This window comes from Mustela nigripes, chromosome 11, assembly GCF_022355385.1.
Source record: "Mustela nigripes isolate SB6536 chromosome 11, MUSNIG.SB6536, whole genome shotgun sequence".
In the NCBI taxonomy this organism is placed as follows: domain Eukaryota; kingdom Metazoa; phylum Chordata; class Mammalia; order Carnivora; family Mustelidae; genus Mustela; species Mustela nigripes.
Window position 1 is genome coordinate 28,069,697 of NC_081567.1, and position 23,360 is coordinate 28,093,056.

A 23,360-nucleotide genomic window follows, 5' to 3' on the forward strand; every position below is an offset into this window, starting at 1 on the left:
TTCAAGGCAGCCATCAGCTACACCTGGAATTGAGACGATCTGCCTCACTGTTGGTCATTTCAAAATCCACTTGTTCAAAACTGAACTTGACTTTCTTTATAAAATGATCAGGGCCTTCCTGGTCACAGCATCATCGTTTTCTGACCCTGGGCTGAAATTCTCAATAATGATGTAGATTCGTCCTTGACTTTGATGTTCTTTGCCATATTCCTCTTCAATATCTGGCCTTTCCGTTTCCAAAGCTCTCATCTTAGATCTGGCCATCATTCTCTAAGGCTCAGGTCATGGCCACAGCTTCCAAAATGGTCTTTCCATCTCCAGTCCTTCCTTCTAGGTAGCAAGGTGCTACAGAAAGTCAGCTTGGGAGTTTGAGTCTCATCTCTGCCATTTGCTTCCAGTATGACTTGAATTTTTTAATCTCTGTCTTCACGGCCTCATCAGCAAAGCGGGGAAGGTCCCTACTTCAGGTGGTGAGGACATAATGGGGTAAGGAACATAAAATATCCAGTACATTGTAAGTGCTCGACTAATATTTCCATTTCAGACTCACTACTGCCAGACTGCAGCTGTAAAACAGACTACTTGATCATACCCTTCCCTTATTCATTCATCTTCCTCCTGAAATGAGAACAAACTCCTCAAGTCTGGAATAGAGGAGACCCCTTCAATAGGGCCCCAGTGAATTGCCCCAAATCTGCTGCTGGTGACGCCTTCTTTAAACACCACCATTTTTCTGTTTCTTTGCTAATGCTCTGGATGTGCACTTGTCCACACTGCCTGTGTCTGCCTGATGAAGTTGTATCCGTGCTGTACCCATCTTGAGCTCTACCTTTTCTCGGAGGCCATTTTGGATCCCTACAGCTGTAGACCTCCCTATGAGGTCTTCCTCGGACCTCCAGAACACTTCTACCTCTCTTGTGATATTTTAGTTATTTTTCTTGCTCGTGTTCTTTGACTTCTTTTCATCATAAGGCTGAATGTCCCTTGGTGGCAGGGGCTTTTGCAGCATTAAGCCCAGAGACAGCCCTCTGCCCTCTGTAGTAAACGCCTTACGCTGAAAACAAACCTGCCCAGTCATGCTTCCCTTAGTCTACTAAATTATCTGCTTCCCTAAGCTTCTGCTGGGCATCTCCCTTCCCAGGAATGAAGTTGCACGGAGAAGCAAATCTCTCAGTGAAAGGCATGCTTGCACTGACACCAACTTCTTTGGAAAAGGATCCCCAAATATCATTATCTTCATTAGACATGGTCTATTTACTATTTTCATGAATCCCAGGAAACTCTCCTGGGTGAAATCACAAGTTGATTTTGTTTACCTGACTCTCGGGCCCTTGGGGAGCAGTCAGTGTTCTTCTGATGTAGAAATATCTTCATCAGGCAAGTGGATCCTTGGGAATATCTAAAATTCCTCTTCTTTCTCATCTTGGACAAGTTTCTCCTTAACACTCATAGTCAGGGACTACACAAAATTACCTCTGGGATGAAATATTCAGCTGCGCTTTTGCAAACAGAGAAATCGGGGTGCACTGAGCCAGCATCTTAAAATGAGTCTATAGTTCTTAAATATTTGATCAATTGATAGTTTGTAATATTAACATCTTAGTATCAAAGTACAGTTCCTAAATATATATGTACATAAATGCCTATGTAGAGTATCCATCTTCTAGTTTACAAGACTTAATTTAAGGTTGAATGAGGCAGGAAATACAGTATTATCATCATGTGGAAGCTCATGTTGGCAATGCCACCTACAAAGCATAATTTTTGCACAACGTTAGAAATATGACTATCATACAAATGGAAAAAAATCAAAACCAAAACAACAGAAGTCAAAGATTTTATTAGATTCAGTTAATGAGGAAACCAATAAGCTGTTAGGGCTGATTTTAAAAGAAAGTGAAAGACTGGGGCGCCTGGGTGGCTCAGTGGGTTAAAGACTCTGCCTTCGGCTCAGGTCATGATCCCAGGTCCTGGGATCGAGCCCCATATCAGGCTCTCTGCTCAGCGGAGAGCCTGCTTCCTCCTTTCTCTCTCTGCCTGCCTCTTTGCCTACTTGTGATCTCTGTCAAATACATAAATAAATAAAATTATAATAAAAGAAAATGAAAACCCAGATATTTGTAGCTGGTCAAATGAATGCAGAAATATTTTTGCAAATAAATGCATAAGTGTTTCGTGTCCTGCTAGGCAATACCTTGCAACGCTACTGAACAAGAATCAGTTGTATTGCTGTTGGGGTTTCTACAAGTTAACCTCTATTCTCAAAAAGTTGCGAAACAGTAAGAGATCAGGAGCCCTGATGACACCCCAGGTAGTGTATGCTATGAGAGGACATCCAGCTCTTTTTTATTTTATAAGTAATCTCTGCACCCAGTGTGAGGCTTGAACTCATGACCCCGAGATTGAGAGTCCCAAGCTGTACTCACTGATCCAGCCAGGCACCCTGACAATAGCCAGCTGTATATAGCTGGATACTGTATCCAGGGTACTCGGTATTTTCTTTGACCAGGTTCCAAATTTCGCATGCTTGCTTTTGACATTTAAGAAAGGTGTGGAAACAAGCCAATTTGCCTTTTCTGTGACACATCTGTCATTAGGTATTTGAAAGTAGACACAAACCCCTCTTCCCCCACCACCGGTCACTAGTGTGTCATCATGGGTGCTGGAGTCAGACTGCTTGGGTTCAAATCATGGTTCTATTGTCTACTACTGGGTGACCCTGGGCAAATGACTTAACCTGTCACTCAGTTCCACCACAGCAAGAGAAGCTTTTACGTAATAGTCATGCAAATTAACGGAGATGAGGCAGGAGAGCTCAGTAAATGTGCTATATCAGGACTCCTAAGAAAGGGTTAATTATTCTACCAGAGCCTTTACTCTGACATTAAAACATTTTGAGAAATAACCTGACTTATGCCTTGTTAAAAAGGGATTCGTTCTACGTTTTCAAGCAGAAACCAAAATACCTAAATCAAAGCGAGCCAATTAGTAAACTAATCAAATAATAATTAAACCTAAGAGATTACAGCGAATTCTAGATGTGTCAAAAGGATAATTTACTTTCAACTTTGACGTGGAAGGAACCAAAGAACAAAACAAAACAAAAAAAAAAAAAAGCAAAAATGGTATGAGTCAGGGGCAGCAGGAAATTAATCTCTGTTGAGTTAAAATGTTCCAAGCATTGTGCTTGCCACACATTCATTACAGGTCAACAAATCAGTGTTTTCAGAAGGAGAATAGTCTTTTTTCTCCCTCTCCTTAAGGACACATGTACAAAATAAAAGGCAGTAAGGGAAAAATAAACCAAAGAAAATCATGCTAAGGCCCTAGAAAGTGGGTTTATCACACACGTCAAATGCTAAAGCAGGGGGTTGGAAGAGTGGCTTGGCTTTCATCATTTCTTCTGTACAACAAAAAAAAACACATGAAATACTCTCTTCAAATTGACAAAAAGACACATGAAATACTCTCTTCAAATTATATTTGCCAATGTGTTGGAAATATGACGCGCTGGGAATACAGGTCCTTTCGCTATATATGGTTATTTTTCCTTTGCCCATAAAATGCTGAGGAAAATACTGAATAAATACAGATTTTATTAAAAACACACTCACATACAATTCTTGTTACAAATTGATATAAATCAGTTATGTTTCCCTCCCATCCAAATTTTTGGCTTACATGCCCTTAAATTAAAAAACAGCAGTAGGGTGGCTTACCAAAAACCTGTGGATAAAGACAGTGAAGTACTGGGGTTCGGAATTGGACAGGATGTAGCCATAAACCAAAACAGAAAGCAAAATTATGAAGAAAAATGACAACGCACGTTGAAGTCTGGATGCGTTTTAATGTATTCGAGACTGAGAAAAGAACTTTCCTAAACTGTTGGTTTTTAAGAGGACTTTTCTAGGCTAAACTGAACACAAAAGACAAGAGAATTTCCCTAAAGAAGTTTTTTGAGCCAAAGGAAAATCGAATTATGCTTGAAAACAAAAGCAAAGACTAATGATGTCTGCCTCTCTCCCCCGCCCACGTCTTCAGATTTGCTTCAGTGTAACTTTCCTGCTGAAGGCCACTCATTCATTCTAGATTCTGTTATCTCAACACAACCAAATCTAGACTTAACCCTCTGTGTGCCAGTGGGTTGATGAATGGACAATTATTTTCAGTCCCATTGGGCTGGGAAACTGCATTCGGGATGTACTCAAATGCACAGAGACATATGGTCTCCTGAGCCCCAAACTGAAAAAAGTGGCAACTTCTTGACAAAAGGACATTATTTATGGCCACTATTACTATATAAAATGATTTCTTGCTGTATAATTTTTAAAGAATATCAAGAGGCACTATGATTTAAACAAAGTTGGAAATGATTTCTTTTATCTTTCATACACTCTGATTTTTACAAATCAGCAAAAAGCTTGTAAAATAAAAAAATGCTGAACTCAGGATTTTTAAAAAAAGCTAAGCACGAGTTCATAAGTAACTGGTATATTTACTATTCTGAAAGAAAAAAGGCAAAGGTAACAATATGATGCTCGACAATAAAGTGATACATTAATTCTGCAAATTCATGCATTAGTTCCTTTGCCAAAGATTCTTAGATTATAAAAATTTGTAAAAGGATGTGGCAAAAGTCAATACACGAAATTTGTATTGAAGGTTTTCCACAACTACAGATGCATTAAAATATATTTATTTACTTGGAAGGGGAAGTGGTAGTGAGAGCCTTGCATCTATAATGAGCATTTTCGAGTTCATTAGAAACTACCATTCATAATTCAAGTACACACGAGACAGTGCACATCTTCAAATGCCTAGTACATACAACAGCAAATAACAGAATCCAAGAGCCAGAGACACCGGCCCTCTAAATACAACCAAGAGTGTTCTCCATGTTGTACGAGACGACAAGGGCTATTTATGGTGGCTTTAAGAACAGAGCTTATTTCTGAAAGTTTAAACTGGAGTGAGACCCATATCAAAAGATGTGCTATGTCCCATCTGCCTTTTACATAGTGAAAGAACAATATAAGCCAGGTGGAATTCTACAAGAAAAACCAGGAACTACACAACACAAGCAGAAGTGCTAGACGAGGGTAAAGAAAAATTGTAATAACCATCTCCTTTTGAGGGGCTGTATCGATGTTAATGTACTTTTCACTCGGACTGGACTCTTAAATACACGTGTACAGAAGTGAAAATTAACATCTGTACCTGACATCTTGTTTTCTAGTCTCCGGGGTAGCTATTTAGCCCTTGGAAACATTTAGAAGCCTGATCCTTTATTCTACCTTTAACTTTTGTTTCCTGTGCTCTTCTATGTTCCTCAGATCACTGTACAGAATTTCATAGAACAATATGGTTCCCTGATACCCCTCAATTCATTCTTGTGGTACCCTGTATCGAGTTTGAAATCCACATCGACTTCAGCAGTATTAATGTAGGTTAACATACCAGGAGAGCAAGAAGTCGACATGAGCGGTTCAGCTTGGAGAGGTTGGTTCAAAGAACTTCTGTGAAGGTGAAGACCATTTTGTGTTACATGGTCCAGTGACTACTCTGAGTGCAAACACTGTGAGGAACAAAAACACGGGCGACATGGAGGAAATGTGGAACTGTGCAGTACGGCTAAAGGCACCGATGTCTATATCTGCATCAGCTCTTGAGGTAGAAAATTCACTACTCATTACTAGATAGGAGAATAAGAGCTAAGTTAATAATGGTGAAATATAAAAGCTTAAAAACGGCACAAAGATGCTATGAATGTCCCCATATGTACACTTCAGTAGAAAGCTAACTTAACCCAGTCAGAAGGTTTGAGAAGGAGGAGATGGTTTTGTGAGTTTTTAAGTAGGTGTGTATTTCTTAAGATAGTCTATGCATTGATCTTCCATTTACTTTTTAAGTCCTTTATCTCGACCCCAGGAAGGAAAACCAAATCTTAAAGACTTGGTGGGCCACTCAATTTGCTTGTGTCAAAGTCCTCACACAGACACAAGGATGTGCTCGGCACAGGGACAGAGAAGGGGGGAGTGGAGGGTGAGCTTACACTGCTTGGGGAGAAGCTCTGGCGCTGGTGGTCTCAGGGTGTTGGAAGAGGCCCAGGAACCAGGAAGTCTTAAGAGACTCTAATTGGCCATTCAGGCTTAGCGATCACAGAGTTAGGAGGTTAAATATTTGAAAAAATGAGCATTCCAAGGACTCTTTCCCTTGTACCATCAATTTCTGGAAAGAGAATTCATGCCTAAAAACTACTGGCTTTGTACATGTTGCATACATTCGGTGGATTAGGAAATGCACCAGCGAGATTTCTACACCCACAGTAGAAAGTCCCCAGGAATCTCTCTTAGAGGCAGAAAGCTGGAAGAATATGTTTGAGGACAATGTGGAGAGAAGTGGGGAGGGATGGCAGAAGGGTTTCTTTCTCTGGGTTCTGGGGTGTCTCTGAAGAGGGCAAGAACATGACTGTGTGTTCTTTTGGTTTGTGTCAGAAACATAAATTGCTGCCTGTTTCAAGAATGGCCTTCTAGAAGCACCTGTAGACACCTCCCCTGCTCCAGACCCACCTCAATGAAGAGCGGAGCATGCGGACTCTGGCCTGGGGTTCCAAGAGGAGTCTTGGGTTCTGGTCCGCAGAGCCAGGAAGCAGAGGGCACAACCATTAAGTGCTGGAAGACAGGGAAATTCTGAGCTAATAATTAATCAGGGCTTAGGAATACCGGCAGAGAGTGGCTGAAAAGCACAGTCACGTGACAAGAAGACAGCCGTCACTGTTCACTTTCTCATTTTTCCCTTGGACACGACCTCTGCGTAAGAGGTATGAATGAAGTCATAGAGCTGCTTGGCGTTGCTCGCATTGCCCAGAATGCCTGCCAGCTTGTCCCGCGACAGGCTGGCCAGTTCCGCGATGTTCTTCACGTGCTGCATCAAGGTGCGACAGTTTTTGGCGTTCACCCCTGGCATTTTTAATAAGAAGTCCTGGGGACCGGGGTTATACTTTTCCGATTCGGGGAGCGCCTCCGAATCCGCAGTGACGGCCACAGCTGTGGCCGCATCGGGCTGTGGCTTGTTCTGTTTCAGCTCCTCGAACAGCTCGGCGGTGGCGTGAGGCGAGGGGCACCAGAGAATCCGGAGTCTGGGGAAGTGGAGCGTGAGGAGGGTGAGTTTGGAGCTGATGTCGTTGCTGGAGATCTCCTGATGGAGGGAGCCTCGGGAGGTGAGGGAGAAGGGCTTCCCGGGGTCAAACTCAATCAGCAGCACGGGGCGCTTGTAGTAGCGGGCCATGGAGATGCACTGGCCGTACAGGCGGCCGTTGTTTAACGAGCCAATCAGGTCGCTGATGCTCTTGCGCTCGACACACATCTCCGGGGTCAGAATGTAGTCTCCGACCTCCAGCGTCACGGGTTCAATGTCGATGCCCCGACGGTGGATCAGGGAGGGGAGCTCACTGCGGAACTCCCGCACGTCCACGACTATGGTTTGCTGCGTCCTGTTCTGTTCCTGGCCACCTGGGAGCAAAAAGTGTGCACTGCAGGTGATGTCACAGAGGAAGAACTCCCAAAGACGGAACAGAACAGAAGTCTAAAAGCTGTGTTTCAGGGGCGCCTGGGTGGCTCAGCTGGTTAAGTGCTGGACTTGGTTTTGGCTCAGGTCATGATCTCGGGGTTCGCGAGATGGAGCCCCAGGTTAGGCTCCGTGCTCAGCAGGGAGCCTGTTTCTCTCCTTCTCCCTCCCCCTGCCCCTTCCCCCGCCTGCACTCTCTCTTTCTAAAATAAACAAATAAATCTTTAAAAACGTAGAGAAATAAAATCAAATCTGTGTTTCTGCTGTCAACCTGTGATGCATGGTAACATAACACCTCATTTTTCTGTTTTCAGAAAGGTTTGTTTACAGAGTAAATAAAGGCGATTTCTCTTAAACTAAATAGAGCCGAAGAAAGTCCTGATGATTCATAACAACAGTGCTCGCCGTTGCCTTCTCTCGGCAGTGCCCTTGACCGCCGGTCCCGGATGGCCCCACTGCTCGCCTTCTACTGACCACCGCATTCCCAATTCCTATGACAGAGTCAGGCGCGTATTGGACACTTACGAACGCTTGCTGGGTCAACTGCTTTAGAGGCTCTCGTGAAAAATTCTGGAGCCGCTAGTCTTTGTACCAGTGAGTGTGGACGTGGGAAGATGGAAGAAGCCAGTGGACCAGAACTTCCCACATTTGAATGTGCCCAGAACCGCCTGGGAGCAAGTTAGAGGTGGTTCTGTACTCAGCAGGTCTGGGGTGGGGCCTAAGACCCTGCATTTCTTTCCTTTCCTTTTTTTAAAAAAGATTTATTTATTTATTTACCTGACAGAGAAGGAGACAGAGAGAGGGAACACAAGCAGGGGGAGTGGGAGAGGGAGAAGCAGGCTTCCCGCTGGGCAGGGAGCCCGATGCGGGGCTCGGTCCCAGGTCTCTGGGATCATGACCTGGGCCACCCAGGCACCCCAAACTGCATTTCTAACAACATCCCAGATAACGCTAAGACTTCTGGCTTAAGGACAGCACTAGCGAGGACCAGCATCTGCCGTGTGCAGAGTAATGGTCCCTTTATGATGTCCATGTCCTAATCCCTGGAATATGTAAATATGTTACTTTACAAAGCAAAGGAGACACTGCAAATATGATTAAATTTAGGATCTCAAGATGAAGAGATTGTTCCGGATTATACAGGTGGGCCCAAAGGTCCTTAAAAGTGAGAGAGAAGCGGGAAGCGCAGAGTCAGAGCCGCTGGCTCTGAAGGAGGAAGGGGCCAGCAGCCCAGGAGTGCAGGTGCCTCTAGGAACTGGGAATGGCAGGGAGACGGAGCCTTCCCTAGAGCCTCTAGGAGGAGCACAGACCTGCTCACACCTCGGTTTCAGCCCAGTGAAACCCATTTGGACTTTGGAATTTTAATAATTGTAAGATAAGAAATGTATGTTGTTTCAAGCCACCGAGTGCGCGGTAAGTGGTTACAGCAGCCGCAAGACGTGACTACAGGGCCGGGAAAGCCTGAACTCAGAAGGACAAACTTCCGTAAATAGCCTTCTGTGTGGCACCTGCATGGTCAAGTCTAGCTTCCTTCACTCGTTCTATATTCTGCATGAAGTGTCACCAACCTATCTGACTTTGTGAGAATCTTCAAGACAGACCTCGATGCTCTGAGGCCATGTTTCCCAAAGCAGAGTCCAGGGGCATTCCCATCAGAAGGCCCTGAGCTGCCGACCCCGTTTCAGATGCATGGAGTGAGGCCTTTGGATCCACACCTTTAACAAGCCTCTGTGGTCATTCCTGGACATACCGGATTTGGGAGGCCCGTGGCTCTAACCAGGCCCCCCGCCGCAGAGGCTAAGTCAACTCAGTCGTATTGCGTTCCTCAGGCCGCGTGGCTGACAGCAGCTGCTTGCCATGGGGAAACGAGGATTTGGGGAGCAGGGAGGGGGTTATATCTGGGTTACACTGCAATTGGCATTCAGCACGTCTTGCTGGCACGCCATGGTTCAGACGGTGCCCGGCAGTGAGAGCGTCACGCACCTGGGACCTGGGGAAGTGCCAAGAAGCAACACGCGGGGGCGAGGAGAGACGTGGGGAGGCGCTCCAGCAATGTCTGTCTGAGCGAAGGCCATTCCTTCGGGTCAAAATAAGAACCTAGGGTGCCTGGGTGGCTCAGTGGATTAAGCCGCTGCCTTCGGCTCAGGTCATGATCTCAGGGTCCTGGGATCGGGTCCCGCATCGGGCTCTCTGCTCAGAAGGGACCCTGCTTCCTTCTCTTTCTCTGCCTGCCTCTCTGCCTACTTGTGATCTCTCTCTGCCAAATAAATAAATAAAATCTTTAAAAAAAAAAAAACAAAAAAAACAAAATAAGAACCTAATGGGCGCTTATCAAAGTTTCTCTGCAAAAGTACGTCCTGCGTCTCATCCAGCCAACCATGTTTACGAGCAATGCCGGAATGTGACTGGTTTTGAGGCTGGGGTGCCTACAACACAACCCCTTTATTCTACAGCTCTGGGAGGGACACGTGGTTAGGGAAAGGCAGTGCTGACCCTGGGTATGGGAGCCGGCACCCATTTTTTTACAAGGTCGTTGAGAAAAAGCACGCTTCTGCGGGAAAGCTCTAGAACCCCGACAGCCTCCATGGCGGGCGCCGGAGCGCATGGCCCAGGGCGGGACTCACCTGCTTTACGGGTGTCCACGGCAGCGCCTGCAGCCGCGGGGCCTCTTACCAGGTCCAGATTTGCTTCGTCCCTCCCTTCCCTCCCTTCAGGGACCACCATGCTGGCCTTCTCCCTGGGGCGGAAAAGAGTTTCAACCTTTTTTGAAGGAAATTTCAAAATTTCTAGATTTTAATCTTTTATAGATGGTAACTTAGAACATGGCCACAGGAGTGTCAAGATGAGAAATATGTTAGATAAATAAGTACAATAAAACTACACAGATGAGCGACCGGTAAAGGAAGCAGAGAGAAGTCCGTGGTCGGGTGCTACGACCATCTTCCAGAGCGAAAGAGCTGCTGTTCGTTTTCCATGCTCTGTGTCCTTTAAGCACTTTGGGACATGAAATGAGCGGGTAAAAAAATGCCACCAAGAGAATGGGGCTTTTTATAAAAACATGTTAACGTGTTATTGAGCATTAAGAATAATTTAAATCATTTACATTCCAATACTTTCAGAGTAAATCACAGATAGGGATGGTTAGAAATCAATGATCAAGAAAATCACAGGGCAGGTGATGGAACTTCGATTTAAAACAACTCCAGGTGGGAGGCCCCGAGAAACGGTTTTAATTTTAAAGGGAAAATCCAGTCATACAAATTTCCCAACAGAGATTTAAACAAACAAACAAACAAACAAATCAACATCTCCGGTTAGGCAATACAGCAGCATGAATTCCCTTGCTCCTGCATTCGTTGTAAAAACCCTTCTGGAGTGTTCCCACCTGCTGCGTTGGGTGCTCTGATCGACATATGGTTATGCGGTAATTCCTGCCTTCTAGGAAGCTCGCAGCTCACACTGGGTAGGCTGACAGGACCACACAACGGTAACTCAGATTCGTCATCAGGGACTACATCAGTCCTGACGATATGCTTGAGAACCAAAGAGCGGAGGCCAGGCTTGCCACGGTCTTATATTTCAAACCCAGAAGTATGTTACCATCAATCCATGAACCAGTCAGCGGTCTAGGAGTGAGGCTGGCTCTCTCCCCTCACAGGGCAGGAAACGGAGTTGGGGGAGCACGAGCAGGCACAAAACAAAGGTAGGACCGACCAACGGCAGGAACAGAGCCCGGGGTACCGTGAAGCAGAAGGGAAATGGGTCCTTAGTACTCACTAATCATTTCAGGAAGGGCTAAAACAGCAAAGATTTTCCAGTGAAAGGAAATAAAATTGGAGAGACCGAATTTCCAACAACTCTGGATAAATGATGTTTTAGAACAGGGTACCAATCCAAGATACCACTGGGGAACAGAAATCACCACTTTAAATTCTATACTCCTTGAAACAATATACAAACACAAAGTTATTATTAGCCCAGCATTTTGTAAACAGTTCATGCAAGGGGGGCAGGCACAGTTCCAGGTCTTTCCCTCATGATTCTCAGTACCAGTGTCAAGTGTGGCCTGCTGGAATAGTCTTTGCAATGGCCGTGGCCCTGAAAGCCAATTGCTACTGCTCTGTGACATCTAGTAGACTCAAGTTGAGGACAAAGGGCAAGCTATTGAAAAATTATTGCTCCTTCATTTCTTTTTCTTTGACATTTGGGATTAATATTGGGGATCCTTTTTCTCTGTTTCCACTTACTTTACTGGCTAAGCTACATATCACACATGGGGACATCCCAATTTTCTGATTAATTTGTAGTCTGTTGAGTGGCTGTACAGCCTAGTGGGTTAGAGTATGAATCTCTAGTCTGTGGTTCTGAAACCACTGACGGGCCATGAGCCTTGGACAAGCAGTTTAATGGCTCTGTGCCTCAATTTCATCTGTAAAATGGGCATAATAATAAAACCTACCTCAAAAGAGGCATGTTAGGATTACCTGCTGTGGAAGGTACTCAGGACAGTGCCTGGCACATAATAGGCATTATAAAATGTTAGCTGTTATTAAAACTGTACTTTTTAAATAACGTGGTAACCTTATTCCCTAATTATCCATGACAATGCTGAAAAAGATTTGCTTTCGGATGATTCCACAACGGTTTCAATTAATATTGTTATGTAAAAGCAGCTGATCTACCGTGAAATGTTATAACTTAACTGCAAATTGAAAGTGGGAAATACTAAATTCCTGAAATGAAGCCTGGATTGTGGAGAACACAGTAAGTCTCCCAAACTGGTAACTCAAACTAATGTAACAGAAACTTGCCATCATAATAAATATTCAGCTCTTTGCTTTCGACATTTAGCGTAATTACCCAAGTCGCTCCGTGTGACAGACACACAAAATGATAATTATCAATGCAGATGCTTATTTCTACTGAATCTATAGTACAGAGGTTTCTGATTTTTGCTTCAGTATCTTGAATGATATCTGAATTGATTGTACAACATGGTAATATAGGAAGGAGGCGCTGAACTAGAAGTCTGCCTTTAAAAGGAATGGGTTCTGGCCCTCATGCTAACTGATTTTAGGATCACCTTTTTCTTTATTTTTTATTTCTTAAGGAATCTCTACACCCAACAAGGGGCTTGAACTCACATCCCCGAGATCAAGAGTCATGTGCTTCACCAACAGAGCCAGACAGGTGCCCTGCCGAGCATGTTTCTAACTAAAATTCCAAAGAACCTTACCCCTGCCTTTGAAAAGCAGTGACCTCTCTAAAGCTATGTATACTCAGAATGTTACTGCCAATTTATCTACCTAGGGAGCATTTTATTATTGATACTTAGGAGTTTCATTTCTCTCTCTCTTCATTCCTTTTGGGGCATTTTCAATAGTAGCGCTGCTTTTTTGGTGATGACATCACCCGTGGAGGTCCTGGCAAAAGCACCTCGTCTTATTCTCACGTCAAATTTCTAAGTACGGGCTTGGTGCAAACGCTCTTTCAGCATTGCACCTCACAGATATTTTCCTTTTTGAAACAAACACTTCTCAAGTTCCCCACCTTTCCTGGGAAAGTAAATATCTGAAGATTCTGAATGGTGAAACTATCTGATTGCTGTGTAATATGGGAAGATCTACCTTATAATAAGTAGACGGTCACCACTGACAGCTGGGGAATTAAGCCAAGCCAGAGATAAAAGTACATTAAAATCTGAAGCTCTATGTGGTCATCTATTAACTTGGGGATGGTTAACCCGTGAAACCTTGGGCAGAGGAGGTTTTGTAAAGGAGAAACGGCTGGTTAGGCGGTACTGACCCACACCCTCTAGCACTGATTTTTTTTTTTTTTTAAGATTTTATTTATTTATTTGACAAAGAGAGAGAGCACTAGTAGGGGGAGCTGCAGGCAGAGGGAGAGGGAGAAGCAGACTCCCTGCTGAGCAGGGAGCTGGATGTGGGACTTGATCCCAGGACCCCGGGATCATGACCTGAGCCGAAGGCAGACACTTAACAACTGAGCCACCCAGGCGCCCCGGTACCAATTCTTTGATTCCATCTGCTACATCTCTCTTCAGCCTGTTCCCTTCTCCCTGTCAACCTAATCTTGGCTACCACTGCCTCGTTTCCCTGCTCCATCTAGTCCTTCACTGGAGGCCAGCGAGAGCCTCTAAAAACAGACTTCATACTGAGGATGCTTCGATGCTGTCTTACTGCCTTGACAGGCACGTTCTGAATCCTCAGCAGGGCCTCTGGGACCCAGGAGCCTTCGCACACAGAAGCCCCTTCCCGCCCTGTCAGGGCAGCACTGAATGCACACTATTGATGCATTGCACACCTACCGCTTCTTCCAGGAAGGCACCTGGGTTCTCCCCCGGGCAAGGTCGGACCTGCGCTAGTGCACCTGTTCTTTAGCTTTGCAGCCAGACTCTGAACACGTCTAGTTCGCGTAATACTCTTCACCGCCTAATGTTCATCTTCTCCACTAGAGGATGAGCTCGAGGAGGGAGGGACCTCCAGCACCACTGTGACCACAGCATCTCCTTACTGACACAGGGCATGGCACCTCACAGACGCCCAGGACACCTCTGACTGTTTTGAGACTTGGGGCAGTGAGGGTCTCGCAGATAGAGAAGCACTAAAAGCTTTGGACAAGGAGAGGCCAGCTGTTTAGCCTGGTTGGTTATCACATTTTCTGAAACATCTTATGTATTTTAAACTGTTGGTTAAGCATCTGCTTTCCCCTCTCCCTCTGCCCTTCCCCTCTGCTCATGCTAATAAATCAACAAAATCTTAAAAAACAACAACAACAAAAAAGAAAATCCCATGTAAACACACATATACCATATAAACCAGCCCACAGAGCAGGTTAACAGAAAGCATTTTCAGAGGCTGAAAGGACTGACCGGAAGCTAGAAGAATCCATGGCCCAAGCCTGTGGTACTCAGAGGTACTCAGGGGTCTGGTCATATACTGTGCTGAGCCCTCCGCAGAGACCCAGTGGCCCTGACTCAGGAGGCACTCGGGAATGCATGCCCTGGCTGAACCAGGCTTCGGGGATATTTTAGGTGGTTGCTGAGAGCCCACCGTCAGGGCTGGAGGAAGGTTGTCCATTTTGTAATTCCGTGTAGAGCCCTAGCATGCTGACAGCCGCTAAAAATGATTTCTGCCCTCTCACTGCCACTGATGCTCTACCAAGGTCTGTGGCTTGGAAGATTGGTCAGTCCAAGCCATGATCTCCTCTGGTCTAGTCTATTCTATGGCTCAGCTCAAGGTTGCCCGTCTTGCCCCTGCCCTGGCTTCTGAGGCCCCTTACAGACCATGTGACCCATCTTCCCTCACCAAGCTGCCACCTCCTTGACAACAGCCCTGGTGCAAGGTTCTCAGATTTCTCAAATTCCTGCGGTGGGTAAAAGGTGGCCGTCTAGTCCGTGCCCATGTCACTTAGAACATCTTCCTGATGTCACACTGGAAAGCAATTTCTATTCAGATTGGGAACCTTACCAGACACTCATCCTAGAAACAGTACACGTACGTTTAGATCAACATCACACCTTCAAAAAAATATCTTCCCAGAGTGATTCTACTGCTGATGATCTGAACTGCCTGTGTTGTAAAAGCATTTCCCAGCAAATGGGAAGGCGGTCGCCCACCCACAGACAATGGAAATTTTACCAGGAGAAAATAAATCATCATTTCAATGGAAGGGAGAAAGCTCGTGTGGGGGGGTGGGGCGGGGGAGATCTAAGGACATATTTCTCAGAAAAGCAGTGGTGGAGGTGTATTTTTGGTGTTTTATGTCACACGTCTTTGCAAGCAGAGAAGCAGCTCTCGCCATGTTTCCAGTACCTTGTTAAATCATCGAGGGGCGACTGGAGGTGGAAGAGAGAGGGAGGAGACAAGAAACGTGCATATACCCTGGGATGAATCAGACCACAGGTGTATCTGGAGGCGATGCTCCCAACCTCATGCCCCCTCCATGCCTCCCCAGGGCAGCCGTATATGCCCCCATCCAGAGGACCCTCTAGATCCTGAAGGGCCTCTATCTATTACCTTATGAGTTTCTCAAAAGCTTCTTTTTCTTTCCGCAAGGCAGTGAGATAGCGCTGTTCCTCGGTTGAACCTCCATATATCAGAAAGTAGACCCTGCCAGTTAAAACAGAACTCTCTTAGGCTGTAAAAACATAATTTTTAATCCCTGAAAGGAAGAGCAGAGCATTGGAAATCAGCAATCCAAACTGCTCAAATAATAAATATTTGACCAAGAATAAAAGGCTCCATTAATCACGTACCTAAAATTAAGCTGCCTAAACCCCACCTGGTGAAAGTCTCATTACCACATTTTTCCCCTGCACCGAAAGGAGGAACAGAGTTTAGGTAAACACTGAAATATAAAGAGAGGGATAGAATAATTCTTGCCTCATAACTATAAACAAATCAGAAAACACAAAATCTCAGCGGCTTCTCTTTTTTCAATTTTTTCTTTACACCTCTGCCAAACAATCATTTGCAGAGTTGGAGAGCGGTTATAAAACGCAGCTTGTGAAAGTTCACGTTAGTGAGAAATAAACAAATGAAATCTATATGACCTTTATCTTTTTCCTCAGCTCTGTTTTATCCAATGTCTTCACAGAATCAAGTCATGGCACGTGTTATATAAACACAGACGCAGAAGACACACGGATGCTATCAGGCTCGAGAAAATAATTTGATATATTATTTTCTCTTAGGGAGGACTGCTTTTCTAGCTTATTTGTTGCTCAGAGGCTGACTTGAGCACTTCTTCTCTCCCTCTTCCTCACCTTCTATCAGAGGTCTTTCCTTTTTTAGCCTTTGACTTTTCTTCTGGACTTCATGCTCCTAGGTTATATTTCTTTGAAGTATGGACTGAGAAAAAAAAAAACAACCATTGGACAATGAGTCCAGAGACCCCCAGCTCTTCCCCACAAGTGTTATGTGGTCAAGGGCAAGTCATTCGTTATTACTGGGCCTCAGTTTCCCACCGACGGAGGGAGGAGTTGAACTCTTGGGTCTCTTCCGACTCCGCCATTTTGTTTCCAAATATCACACTGTTCCATTCTTAGGCAACCAAGAACTTGGGAGCACACAAGCTATCTACAAAGCTGATCAGTAGCAAAGTCTGAAAAATTTACCTATAATTGCCTATAATTCTTTGACCAGCTTCATCTAATCTCTTCATCCTGTGTTATTTCTGACCTACCTGCTCTGTTCATCTCTGTTCTGGAAAGGGTGCCTTAGTTAAGCTGCTAGCAAGGTTTCTTTTGGCTCCGCTTTTGGTTCAGCCTGAGTTCAGGATATTAATTTTGCTGTTTATTTCCCTCAGATAATTGGAGGCCCAGAACACTATATTCTTTGAGAGGCATCATTTTCTCATCTGATATTTCTGTAGATTTTTTATCTGCTATTTCTTGAAACTCAAGAAAACTTAGTACAATAATTCCCCCAAATACTTGCGTTTTATGTGAATGTAATTTAAAGTCACTTCTTGAAATTTATAAGGATGACATTTTAGAAGATCAAAGCCATTTAGCTGAGTCAAAGTTACAGTACTTTTTGGTACAAGTTAGGATAGTATACATTTCCCAGACTTGGTCAGATGCAGCACCCCATGAGCTAGGACCAATGCGGAAAGGAAACAGTACTGAACAACAGAGCAGCAAGTAACCTGAACACAGACAGTTTCCTAGATTCGTTGTTTTACTACATCTGACATCCTTCCTATGCCAACTTCCCAGGTTGACCAGGAAGCGAGAAGGATTCATAAATGGTTATGACCTACGTCACAACAGAATGTTAAAGAAAATCCACGTGTAACTGGTAGGCCATCTGTGGTAAAGCCTAACAAACCATGAAACTGAAACCTTTAGAAGAAGCAGTACAATAGGGTATTACTGAGCCATAAAAAAGAATGAAATCTTGCCATTCACGGCGACATGGGTGGACCGAGAGGGTAGTATGCTAAGTGAGATAAGCCAGACAGAGATTGACAAATACCATATGATTTCACTTATATGTGGTATCTTAAAAAAAAAAAATAAATAAATAAATAAATAAACAACAATAAGAGAGAAAACAGACTCAAACAGAAAACACGACGATGGTTGTCAAAGAGGGGTAGGGGGATGAAAAGAATGACATAGGGAACGTGACCAAAAATATTGTAATACGCTTGTCATGGTAAGCATTCGGTAGCATACAGAATGGTTGAATCACGATGTTGTTAAGCCTGAAACTAATTTACTATGTGTCAACTGTGTGTGTGTATGCGTATACATATATAGGTATGTATATACAAAAAAAAAAAGAGAGAGAGAGAGAAGAAACGGCTCATATCCTTTAGAACTTGCCTCAGAGGCTTCCCAGGCCTGCTCGCCCTGTAAATCTCGAGCTGGCGAACGAACGTGAGCTCGGCGTCGTACAGAACCACGTATCTTGGCTCCACTTCATGGAGCACCCTTGTCAGAGCGTAGGGGTCACTACAGCCCAGGAGCGGATGCAGGATGGTGAGCGGGTCTTTCAGGAGTCCATATGCGGCGTCAGAGGACAAGTTCAAGTCAAATTCCTCGTGCTTAATTTCTTCTAAGGAGCTCTCTGGGCTACTGCCTGTGTCCCTAGGCCCGCCTTCCTTGACATCCCCTTCCTCTTCCGGTTCGTCAGACTTTCCCATCATCTGAGTTAAGGTTAACCTTCGCTTTTTCTTTTTGAGAGTCCTTTCTTTGGTGGCAGCCCTCTGTTTGTTTTGGGGGTCTTTAGGCCTTTTGTTCGATTTTGCCATTCTCTTCGGGCTGTCCTCACGTCGAAATTTCATCCACACTTCTTCGGCTTTGCTATCCTTCTCGAAGGTTTTCCTGTACAGCCTCAGCAAGAAGGCCTCTGCTCCGATAGTGATGTACTCTCTCAGCTGGGAACACGTGCGGTCGTCGCTTGCACAAATGAGTACTTGACCTAAAATTACGCAACAGTGTTATGTTACTATGACCTCACGTGTCCCCCTGTTCCCTCCCTGGCTGGCCCCTCGCCTCCTCCCTCCCTCCCCACAAAGAAAACACATCTTACCCCTTGGCGGTAGGATACAACATTCACAATTTGCTTAAAAGGGTCTCAGATGCTTATCAAATGCTTTCCCTCTCTGAAAGGATTAGTTAAATCTTTTGAGTAAAGTTGAAGCCAGAAACATTTAGTCTTATGAAAGCGTACCCTGATATAATGGAGGCTTTACAGAAGCTCTTTTTAATTAATAATTTTCCAGAGGATTTGATATACCAAAATAAATTCCAAATGGATTACAGAGTCCAATGTGAAATATTAAATCATAAAAAAGGTGACTATTCTCCACCTCTCTGGATGGAGATGAGTTTCTCTGCTTAAAAGCAATGAAAGACATCTCAAAGAAGACTGATATCTATAATCTAAACAACTGTGCATTAAGAAAGCTAAAGACGAGGGGGTGCCTGGGTGGCTCAGTCCTTCAGCATCTGCCTTCGGCTCAGGTCATGATCCCAGAGTCCTGGGATCGAGCCCCACATCAGGCTCCCTGCTCAGTGGGAAGCCTGCTTCTCCCTCTCCCACTACCCCTGCTTGTGTTCCCTCTCTTACCGTGTCTCTCTCTGTCCAAATAATAAATAAAATCTTAAAAAAAAAAAAAGAAAGCAAAGACAAAAAACCAAATTTCCAAAACAGCCATCATAAGTGACGGTGTCTTTAATATATAAAAAGCCAATACAAATTGTGAACATAATCTCAATTGGCAAAGGAAAAAAAAACAGACAAAAGAGGAAAAACATTTAAGAAAACAGTGAGCTTACCTAGCACCAAATTTCAAATGAGGACATTTTTCTCCGAATCAAATTGATAAAACCATTACACATATATAGGTATACATAAACATGAACATAGAGAGAATCTCCAGTCATTGTGTGCTAGCTGAAAGGGAGATGAGCTCTGGGGTGCCTGGGTGGTCCAGCTGGTTGTGACACACTCTGGATGTCGGCTTGGGTCACGGTCTCGGGGTCGTGGGACTGGACCTCACGTGGGCCTCCGCACACAGCATGCAGTCTACTTGAGATTTGTGGCCCCCTCCTCCTCCCTCACCCTGCTCTACCTCTCTAATAAGCAAATTAATCTAAAAAAAACGAAAGAGATGAACTTCTATGCTGCTAAAGGAAATGAAAATTCATAAAAACTTTGTACAAGTCAAATGTGGTGATACATCTCAAGAACGTTACCATTTGACTCGCTAATTATATACCCAGAAATTATATCTGCACTATGACCTTAAACAGTGTGAGGCAGAAAATACACAGAAGAAACCCTGGAACCAAATATGCCCATGTGACTCCCAGACATCACTTTGTTCCCATTTTCTTTTTTTCTTCATACTTAGCAATTTTCCTAAGTGAGCATGCAGGATTTTGGGTCTTTAATCATAGTACTGCAGGTTCTGGGATAACATCCACCAGCACATTTATTCAGATAAGAGTCATGCACTTGTCTGTGCTGATATATAGGAGTTCAAATTCTCAATGGATTTTTTTTTAAATCTAGTTTTATTTTATAACAGGTTTTATTTTTTTAAATGTAGTTCAGCTTTGTCTCATGTGCTAATCTACTAGTATATTCATGTTTGAAGACAGCAGCCCTGAAATCTGGAATTTTTTGGTGGGGGGCGGAGGGCCTAGTCAATGCTGCTCCATAGAACAGTTAAGACTTTTTGGAAATATGCTTGCTGAGAATAAAGCAAGCCCATTAGCTTTCTCCTTGGGGATTCCAGATTGAAAGCCTGGTGAACGTGTACGTGGAGATTAACTGCCTCTTTAAATAGAAGTCCTGAGAAGAAAACCAGCAAAAAAACCCGCCATCATGAATATGCAAGGATTCAACCTGGAGAAAATCACATCAAACAAACAGAAAACAAGGCTGCCACTAGGATTTCAGTGTTCCTTTGGCATTCGTTTTTTTACATTTTATAAATAAAATCATAGTAGGTTTTTTTTTTAAATTTTATTTATTTATTTGACAGAGAGATCATCACAAGTAGGCGGAGGGGCAGGCAGAGAGAGAGGGGGGAAGCAGGCTCCCAGCTCCCTGCTGAGCAGAGAGCCCGATATGGGGCTCGATCCCAGGACCCTGAGATCATGACCCGAGCCAGAGGCAGAGGCTTAACCCACTGAGCCACCCAGGCGCCCCCATAATAAGTTATTTTTAAAGAGCTAACAAAGAAGACTCATTTGCTCCATGTTGAAAGCAAATGTCACCATCTCTTTCCTCCTACCTGGACCACCAAGGGCTTCGCTCTCCTTATTCTCTGCCTCAATTTCTTTCAGTACTTCGGTTAATGCTTCCCACTTGGGGTTGCTTTCTAGGACCAGTTCCTTTTTTGTTTCTGTATAGAAATAAAAGTTCAACCTCATTCTACGTGATAACATTTATCCATAAAACATTTCATAGCCTTTCAAAACAATAGATGACACGGGTATCCTTCCAAAAGCCCCTTCCTTTGAGCCTCTTTCCGGAGGGCCAGATACAATCTTCTTTCTTGAAAAAGATCTATTTATTAAGGTCTAAATGAAACACACTCCAGACCAATGTTGATAGAGGCCTCACAGTGCCCTGAGAGCAAGTTACATGCACGGTCACGAATTAGAGAAGATTCTGTGTTGTCGGCAACAGTGATGCCAGATACAAGAGGCTACTTAACAGGAAAGAATCAGTACAGTCATGGTATTTATTATTTCTAAAATCCCCATGACAGTCATGATCCTGAAGATGGGATACAAGTAGACAGCAATCAAATGTTTCTGGGAGTACTCAGACACATCACTAACACGGTTAACTTCTGAACTAGACCTTTGAATGATATAGAATGTCAGCATCAACCCTATCCAATGCCTTTAAAAAAAAACCAATGATATTTATTATATCTACTAGATAAGGGTTGGAATAAAATCCATACTTGCCACATTCTAGTATATTTATTTTTTTTTAAAGCTAAAAGGAATGTTAAACATTCTGTTAAGACTTTAAGGTGCCAAAAGTAGTTATTACTCTGAAGTTTAAAAAAGAAAATCAATCTGTAGCTCTTATGTAGTGGTGAGAATACTCTTCACGGATGCTTGGCACTTGTTACTTGGAATCCCCTGACAATGGATTCTAAGACTTGCTGTGCTGGATACTTTTCACATACATTGCATATAACATATATTTAACATATGGGCACAGGTCTTTCACATGGCTGAAAGATATTTAAGATTAATACACTGACTTCATAAGAATTTCCACACCAAATATTTCAATAGAGGACACAGTTAAAGATTAAGCCTATAAGATACCTTGTTCTTCTTTAATCTCTGTTTTTTCAGACATTTTGCCTTTTTTGTTCATTTTGGCATCTGGAAGATGGTAAACCCTTGCTCGGGCATTTACAAACATTGAGGTGCTGGAGTCAAGAAACAGCCAACCTAATACGAAACGTTAAAAAAAAAAAGTCTTCAATTTAGGATGAATTCTAAAGTCTCTGATGGTCACATGCCCTATAAGGACAACTGTCTGCCATCTTGTTCTCGTCTGAACCACACCTTCTCCCTTACTGTGGCCTCCATCACTGCTTGGTTAGACCAGTGGTTTTCAAAGTGTGGCCTACTGATCTCTGGGGGTCGCTGGGATGTTTTCAGGGGGTCTGGACATCAAATCTATTCTCATAAGAATACTGACTCATTGTTTAATTTTTTCCCCACTGTGTTGACATTCTCAATGATGATGCAAAAGCATTGCTGAGTAATAGTGCTGGTGCCCGAGTGTACTCAAGGCACGGGAACCAAAGCGGACTAGCAGTCAATGTATTCTTCATTGCTACGCATTTGTAGTTTATTACTTAAGAATGTCCCTGACGAAGAGGTAACAATTATTAATTGTATTAAATCTTGGCCTCAGGGGCCCATGGACTACTTGAAAATCGGTGGTCTAGTCAAACAGTGACAGAGGACAAAATAACTGAGGCAGATGTGGTTGGTAGAAAAACAAGATGGCGGCCAGTTGTATATGTATGTTTTCCTGCAAATCTCTTCAGTCTTCAGCAGTCTGGCTGATGAAACCCTAAACCCCCCTGCTAATTCTTTGGAGAAAATGAAATTTGAAGTTCTTAACAACAAAACTTCCAGAACACAACCTATTTCTAAGTTGGGTACTGCCTGTAATATACAGAGTCTTTTCTAGAAATAAAATCGCCTGGAATGGATATGAATATTTATTATTATACAGAACAGAAGTTAAGTAGGCGGAAACATTAGCTATCAATAAAACCTACATCCTTGCACTATGAACATAAAACGTAATTTGAAATCTCAGTATACCACGTAGTTGAATATAGCACTCCCTACATCTGATTCCTCAACAAAATCCAACACTTTATTCAAATCAGCTCCCATAATATCAGTATTTTTATCTCCCACCTGAATTCTGACCAAAAGCCTTTTCTGTGGCTCTCAGAGATTCCAGAAGGTTAAGGAACGTGATACAATCATACTGAGAGAGATACTGCAGCAAAGTTCGTAATATCTTCAAGTCCTGAACCAGGGACTTAGTCTTGGCTCCAAGCTGGTGCCACAAAGGATCCAGATAATGGCGTATTGTCTAAAACAAGAATAAAATGTAGTATTCCTAAAAATATGTTCCATATAGCTATTATTAATACCAATTATACTTTCAATGAATATTATCCCCATATACCTAAAGACGCTTAGGATGGTAAATTTTATGTTCTATTTTATCATACACACAAATAAACTCCCA

General features: G+C 43.5%; 1 protein-coding gene across 1 annotated transcript in view; it reads right to left on the reverse strand.

Annotated features, from left to right (window-relative positions):
* Positions 1-3,576: 3,576 nt before the first annotated feature.
* The window catches only part of ERCC4 (ERCC excision repair 4, endonuclease catalytic subunit), a 30,902-nt gene continuing 11,118 nt past the window's right edge, over positions 3,577-23,360 (reverse strand). Inside the window, exons 5-11 of the mRNA XM_059415290.1 lie at positions 23,021-23,201; positions 21,902-22,030; positions 20,845-20,955; positions 17,921-18,518; positions 15,606-15,698; positions 10,191-10,303; positions 3,577-7,511 (exon numbers count right to left, since the gene is read on the reverse strand). Coding sequence (XP_059271273.1) covers positions 6,778-7,511; positions 10,191-10,303; positions 15,606-15,698; positions 17,921-18,518; positions 20,845-20,955; positions 21,902-22,030; positions 23,021-23,201 — 1,959 coding nt within the window. The 3' untranslated portion in view covers positions 3,577-6,777. The remainder of the gene's footprint in view (positions 7,512-10,190; positions 10,304-15,605; positions 15,699-17,920; positions 18,519-20,844; positions 20,956-21,901; positions 22,031-23,020; positions 23,202-23,360) is intronic.